This window comes from Schistosoma mansoni, chromosome 4 (assembly GCF_000237925.1).
Source record: "Schistosoma mansoni strain Puerto Rico chromosome 4, complete genome".
Classification (NCBI taxonomy): domain Eukaryota; kingdom Metazoa; phylum Platyhelminthes; class Trematoda; order Strigeidida; family Schistosomatidae; genus Schistosoma; species Schistosoma mansoni.
In genome coordinates, this window is record NC_031498.1 from 11,812,466 (window position 1) to 11,820,869 (window position 8,404).

Below are 8,404 nucleotides of genomic sequence, written 5' to 3' on the forward strand. Positions count from 1 at the left end.
CTGGGTGGCCGTTTCGTCCTATTGTGAGACTCCTCAGAAGTCCGCATCCATGATATCGCCTCGTGAGATTTGAACCCAGGACCTACCAGTCTCGCACCACAATAGGACGAAACGGCCGTCCAGTGCTTCCAGGTTTTCCTTGGTGGTCTAGCTTCAATCGATTCATGCTTTCAACTATGTTTATAAATAAATGAGAATAAAGATATGCTAAATCATAGATTGGATCATAGATTGCATAATATATGAGATAAATCAAAAACATTGTAAAATAGTTGTCAGTTTTTATGTTTATGAATAAAATTAGGTGCCTATCCTAAATTTTATTTATTGTGGAAAAAAACGTTAAAAACTTATTAATTTAGGAAATAAAGACTAAAACAATAAAGATGTTTGTTTGAATAAAATAAGCCTTTTCAATTATTATGATCTATTAGTCAGTTTTTGTTTGAAATAGTAATGGTACCATCTTACTTCTGCACTACAGTTTCACCTTGAAAATGAAAGTAATGACAATAATTCGATATGTTTACACTGGACTCCGAAACAGTTGAGTATGAGAGTAAAGTAACACACATTTATGAAGACCCCATAAGGCTGAAAACAAATCAGTGTCAGTACTGTATTGGACAAAAAATTAGGTGAAGAGAACCAAGTTATCGTTTAGTGTAAAATTACACAATGGCTCAGAATAATATGAAAATCATTCATTAAATACTTCATTTGCACATCTTTGCGTTGTCTTTTACCTGCACCATTATTCCTATAATTCTGTTGTTGTTTTGATTATTCACTGATTTTCTTTCTGTTCTCTTCATTTCAATCTTCTCCTGCCACACTAATCACTTCCGATTGAGATTACATACTACTCATATCTGTCGGCACAACTAGCATGCACCACAGTAGTACATGTAGTAGAAAGAGAATACAGTAAACTGAAATGAAACAAAACTCTTCCGAAATGTTTTAGTTCTTAGAAAGAATTTGATAGGCTGAACTTACTCATAAGTACCTTTGGTGTAGTTATAAACAAAACGATTACGTTTTCCTCAATTATGTCCAGACATTTCTTCACTGAATTTAATTAATAATAGCACGGATATATGTATATATATACGTCACATCTTAAATCCATATAAAGCCATATCAACATTTGAACATAATTAGACATGAGTTTGAATATACTTGTCTTAAACTATATTCATCTTTGGCAACTGAAATTTTGAGTATCTGCATGAAGAAAGTCAGAACAACTTACTGTATGAAACTCTAGAACTATCAATATCTGGGATTATTCCGAATATGTTTTTTACAGTAATTATTATCATGTACTTCATTACTACTACCACTATCTTACCTTCATTGGTTAATTACTCTTCATATACACATACAAATATTACTATATATAAGGGTAAAATCTGATGAGTAACTAACTGTTCGCTTAAACGCTAGGTTACAAATGTCAGCAGTTTTACCTATGCCTAAGCTAAGCCACATTAGTTCAATAATGTTAACAATTAATTTCTTATTGCATGCAATAATGTGACTTGCTCTGCAGAAGGAGATGGAATAATTATTCTAAAGGGAGTTGATTGTTTTCCTCAATGTGTGTCCTATCCAAATCGGACTTAATAATTGTCCAAAAATAAGATTTTAAAAAAACAGGGTAGAAAAACATAAAGATAAGAATAAAAAATAAATTAAAAAAAACTGGAGCGGATTTCAAATTTTTAATCTTTTATTCATTTATCTATCTCTACTTAAAAACGTATCATTAGTCATTATTAATCCTTTACTTATAAAATTAACTACAATATGTTTGGAAGTCATTAATTTATGAAAAAAAAGAAAAAAAAACTTGGCAGAATCAGAGATTAATCAATATAACTTTTCTTTAGTATAACCTTAAGTTTCCCAAATAATTTACCTCAAAATGGATAGGATTATTATTTTTATTTTCTATATATAATTAAAGAAATTTAGTTGTTACCAAACAATAAAAGAAATTAAATAAAAACAATTATTCTGATCGAATTCATTTAGGATTGTTTGTTTAAATCTTCTCCATTGATGCATAGGACTGTAACATCATTATTGATAGTCTTCAGTTTCAAATATTCTATCATTGTCATATTTATTCTTTTTTTTTTGTTCTATACTTCAGTTTTTCTCTCAAATCTATCTACCGATCTATAATAATAATAACCTATATGTAAAATAATTATATTAATTCATTTATTTATATAATAAATAGTTTAATTTGACAAATTATTCTTTATATATACAAAAAAGGATTATAGAACAGGAAATCATTGTAAGTGATTAATATGCATATGATTAATTTATACCACTGTTTCCTCCGCTCATATGTATATATAAATATATATATATGTACTCTGTCATGTTCTTTCCTGAATTCACTTTGATGACTCCACCTACTTGTTTATACTGTACGTATATACATATCTATATATAATAGTGAGTTTGTATTAGTGTTTTAATTTATTAACTTGATTAAATAAAGAATTTTATTTTGTATTTTGTACAAATTAAAATAAACAACTTTGATCCATTTTTAATTCTTTATTCCTTTTCTTTTTCTTTTTTTTTTGTTTCTATGTCTCCAATGTCAAAATGAATCCAATATATATATATTTTTCAATACTTAGATAATATTGTATGAGTAGACATAATAATATAATAAGTAGAATAGAAGTAAATATTTTATAATATTTTGACAAAATCACAACTCCCTTGTTATTAAATCATAAATATAAAAAAAAAACTTTATGAAGATTATAAACTAAATTTAATGAATTATTTAATTTCTCAAGTTGTTTTTCATTACAACTTGAAAACTCCCATGTGTACTCAATTGTACAATGGAATGTTGACTATGCTAAGAAGTTGATGATATATGTATAGATATAGATATATATTTGTGTATAGGTAACAACTGAAAAAAAAGATGTATGACAGAAAGAAGAAAACAATGAGTTGTATAGAAGAAGTTTATATGTATTATCAAGATTCTTTAGAAAAAAAAAGGAAAGAAGATTGGTTTATTTCTTTAGTCTATAGTTTGACAAATTTATTATTTATTTGTAAAACAAATTAGATTATAAGTGAATAAGCATTAAGCTTAGTGCATTATAATATACATAGTACATTCTTGTCATTTTATGAAAATTTATATCTACCAGTTATGATAATGATCCAGATAAAGGAGAACACTTTTTTCTAGTAATACTTCATTGAATTCTATTGTGTTCTTGAAATAATTGGATTCAAAAACTATATAAATTATCATTTGTTGAATCAAAAACGGAATTTTGGCAAACTTAGAATATGAAGATGTAATGTCTCTTCCAATTGATAGAGTTATACATCAGTAGTTATGAATTCTTACTGAAATTCCTAGTAGATAGTTTTTATTGACCATACCAATAATTAATTTAATTGATTATTTGTGGATATTTCAATTGAAATCGATTTTCATCACGGATCGACATCAGCTAGAAAACTATTAAGAACTAAGAACCGCTGGTTAGCTTTTCCGTTTTCGTCTAAGATTTCTGATAGTAGAAACTTTTGATAGTGAAATTCCTCAGAGTATTGCGGATGGTACAACTTATTATATCTATAAATTTAGATCAAGACCTCATTTCCATGATAAAATCTAGTGATCTGTGAAAGTACATAACTGAAGAATCTTAAAATAAAACGTATTAATTGTTCGCGTTCGGTCTTTAGATAATTTAACAGAAGCTACCTTCCAATTTAACCAATGCTCACGAAACATTTAACTGAATATAAATGATATATGTCCACACCATCTTCTCTAAAACATTGTCTAGTTAAAAATGAATATTACTGCATACATCTTTCTACATAATGAATCTGTGAATCTTTCTGCTAATAAGTTTTCCAAAGAATTATCTAATTAATTGTTATCGGTAAACACAATATATTCAAGACATCATAAGTTTTGACAGTTACCATTATATTTAGTGTTTATAATTAATTATTTCAATCTAAAAATGCTTTTAACCATAATCAAGCATAGTTCAATGTTAGACTATATTTGTTTAATTCATTGAAATTATAAATTTCACATTATTTTGAATCTGTATTTTTCAAATAAACATTTTCTCAATTTAAATATATATTTGTAATAAACATCAGTAATCAGTAAATATAAATAGTTGTTCTGTTCTATCATCAGTAATCATAACCGTAAACATCTATCCAAGAAATAAACGGAAACGTAACTTGTCAGTTATAAGTTATCCTAGTACATCTAGGAATAAGTTTAAATACTATCAAGAATTATTATCATAGCTGAGATCATGAGTCCATTGAAGCTAGATCACTACGGGAAACCTAGAAGCACTGGATGGCCGTTTCGTCCTATTATAGGACTCCTCAGAAGTGCGCATCCACGATCTCGCTTCACGAGATTCGAACCCAGGACCTATCAGTCTCGTGCTAGAACACTTAACCGATAAACCACTGAGTCGACATCCAACGGTGTTAATGTTTAACTTCAACCAATCCACGAAGTTGAGCAACCGTTCACCAATTGTCTTCAGTGAGTTCCTATCTCACATCAGACGTGGTTGAACTCCACTGCTGAGGAGTCCCACAATAGGACGAAGCGACCGTCCAGTGCTTCCAGGATTTCCTTGATGGTCTAGCTTCAATTGTCTCATGCTTTCATTTATGAAAATACTGAAATCTTCAGAAAAATTCCTTCTGATAAGAATTATTATGTTCTTGTCTATTCAAAAAAGTTCCATTCATTTGACTTTGACAATCTGTTTTTAACTGTTTTTTGTTGTCATAATAATCATTTGTGTTTATTTTTTTCTTGGATGACGAAAAGCTCATGCTGCTTATGCAAAAACTATTATTGTTTGCCTTAATGTTAATATATATTTTTCATTATATTATTGTCCAATCATTAATTTTTTCATCATATACATTTATCCTTATTTCTAAGCCTCATTCTATCACAATATTACAATGGGATAATTTGTAATGATGCATTATTGATGTAAAATACTTGAAATAATAATTGAGACATTGTTAATCTTCAGATTGATTTTTTATTTTTTCAGACCATAAAATACGTTTTCATAGTTACCTAACATAACGAATAACTGCATAAATGAATGTACACATACACATGCAGGCAAACACAAATATATATCGAACTGAAATTCGGCTTTTACATACATTATTAATGATTCTCTACTCATCTTCATGTATACAATATATATATATATATATATATATATATATATATATATATAATAATGAAAACAGATTCACCATTTTATACAGGTGCATATCTGGCTTGATATTTATACAACTATTATTAATGAGAAATACTAAAAGTAGCTAGGCTGTAATAAAATGGTAAAAACCCTCACTTAGGTGATTTTATTGACATAACTAAGTATTTTTATAAACAGTTTACGGACTGAAGTTGTTTTTTAACCAATATGAATATCACTGGTTGAAAAAGTGTAATATAGAGTATTATTTTATAAAGTAACTAATGAGCTAAGTAGTTTTCTGGAAAGACTTTTTAAGTGTGATATCCAACATGATCTGGCACTAAATTAGTGAACACCAAAATCTAGTGTGTAATAGGTACTCAATTCATTTTGGTTCTATTCTCCTCATTTGTTAGTCTAATTTATGCGCTGGTGAAATCCTACCAAGATTATTTTTAATATGTGTGCTACTAGTTTTGAGCTTGGTGGTTTAAATGTATCGTGCTTGTAGCAAGATATTAAGGTCTTGGTATTTAGTTACTTGAGCGTTTTTAATTTTACACCCCTTAAGAAATCTCAAAGTATAACGAAACGACTGTATACTGTTGATTAGTTTCCGTCAACGTTTTAGTCTACGTTAGTTGAAGAAAATGTTTTCAAAAAACTATTTTGAGGGACAGCAAACACCAGAAAATAAAACTGTTTAACATGAAAAATACCATGACATTTAGTTAGATTTTAATACCATGAAGAACTTAATGTGTCTATAATTTTAACATTAACAACATCTTGGAGTTAATTTGAATTCAAGTTAGTTATTACTAATCATTATTTCTACAGACTTATCATATATCCATTTATCAATATTAATTTAATACAATGAATAATTACAATTATGATAAACAATGACTATGTTATTGATTTTCATGACATTGTTGTTATTATTAAAAAAACAAATCAATAACTAATCAATTATTGATCATGTACTAGTCATTAAATTTCAAAAATCATTGATCAATTAGTTGAATAATCAATATATCAATATTTGATCATATTTTACACGAAAATAAACTTGTTTTGTTTGTTTGTTTTGTACTTGAATAAAATTTATTTTTTGTTTTTTATTATATTTAATGACTTATGTTTTTGTCTTTCCGTACAAGAATTAACTAGAAACGAATCCACATAAATTATTCGTAAGTAACTGGACAAGATTAGAAAAAAAAATAAAATCTCCAAGGAATCACTTTTTTCTAGTCGTTGAATATCAAATTTATATACACATTTTATTCTATAATAGAGTTGCCTTCAAAGACATATATATGTATATAATAATTTAAGATTTACCGAAAGGAAAAGTTCCTTTCAATATACTAAATATTAAACAACAAGAGGTTGAAATAAATGACATTCACATTTAAATGAAAATTAGAAGAATTAAAAGAAAAGTTTTATAAATTTTTTTCCCATTTACCCCTCCCCCTCAAAGTTACTCAGGGTATATAAATATTCATTCACAATAATGCCACCACCATCAAATCATTAAAATCAAAACCAGTTCTCAATGAATTAAAATGAAATTTTTATGACTGTTGATTTTTGCGTTATACATAATATTTATGATAAAATTAAGTGAATATATATCTGTTGAATGACGTCTGTCAGTTCTCTACTGATAACTAACTCACGCAAATATGTCCATTTCAAGACAATGTTTTTCATTTCGATGCATATTAATCTTTGCTAATTTCATGGAAGCAAATTTTTTTTATACAATTTAAATATTTCAATCATTATCACACAATACTTTTGACGGATATATTTAGATAAAGACGAAATGAAGTTGTATCCGTGGTGATTTGAAAGACAAATTATTTGTATATTTTGTTAGGTACTCTTTAATCAATAGGCACATGTTTATATGTTCTTTAAAATATTCTGTTTTGGAAACATTCAATGGATATAAAATGTGGAATTGTTTTGCATAGTTTACAATACTTCAAAATGTATGATACTTTGATGTAGCATATAGTATGAGTAAATAGGAATTAGGTAGATTGATATTAATAAAAATGATATGTTTGTAATGTCCAAATGAATACAAAAATTTTATTTTGAAATTTTCTAACGTTTGTTGTCTCAGTGTGAGCCGATTCTTCAGAGAATAAATAAATATATAGTTAAGATCATGAGTCAATTGAATCTAGACCACCATCAAAAATCTTGAAGCACTGGATGACCGATCTCAGCTATATAAAATTACTAAAATCTTCAAAAAACCCCTTTCTGAAAATAAATAAATACTTAAAATTAATTCGAGTTTAAAATTATTAGGGAATATTTGGTGCGATCAATCAAAAAACAGGTCTGACCAAGTCGGTATCATGTCATTCTGGTCTAGGTGATTTATGTGAAGCATGTTAGTGTATTTGTAGGCGTTTGTATGTTAAACGATGAAAAAATGTGATATTTGTGTGCAAAGGGATGGAACTGAATTTGTATGTGTGATAATGCTGTGAGATGTGAATAGAATCAGACGTGGTAGCTCGGATAGATGGTTCAAGTTCAACTGACAGTAACGTCTTCTTTTCTAAGGAGGGCAGTAGGATTAAACAACATATGGAAAGCTTCAGCTACTCGCCTTTCTATTTAATTGGAAAATCCTTTTTGTATAATTTTAATATTTTTTATATCGACCTGATGGTTATTAAAAATGGCATGGATTGCTATTGCCGATCTACTTTGGAGTCCTTCTTCTTCTACATGTTTGTTAAGCGAATTCTTCGCATCTCGAAGGGGTTTAGTTGTTCTGTAATATACTTTAAATCTGTATTGCTTTAAGACTGAACTGTCGATCATTCCAGAAATGTCACTTTGCGAATATAACTACTGTTAACCTATAAAACCTTCCCCCGCAAAGATTGTTTCAAACTTATGTTTGCTTTAAATGAAATCATCTATTGACTCAATAGAAGTAAATAGCATTTGTAGATTTAAACGTAAAACGTTGAATGTTTTTGTGAAAAAGTATTTAAATTCTGCAAAGACTAACCTGCATATAAATTACTCTTTCTTGTGTCATAGTGTATGGCAGTCTAGCTGACAAAAATGATAAGATTGATACT

General features: G+C 28.0%; 1 protein-coding gene across 1 annotated transcript in view; it reads left to right on the forward strand.

Annotated features, from left to right (window-relative positions):
* Smp_135640 (cadherin-related) overlaps positions 1-8,378 on the forward strand; it is a gene marked incomplete at both ends in the record, with an annotated part of 30,079 nt that extends 21,701 nt beyond the window's left edge. Inside the window, one exon of the mRNA XM_018796830.1 lies at positions 8,364-8,378. Coding sequence (XP_018651932.1) covers positions 8,364-8,378 — 15 coding nt within the window. The remainder of the gene's footprint in view (positions 1-8,363) is intronic.
* Positions 8,379-8,404: the final 26 nt, after the last annotated feature.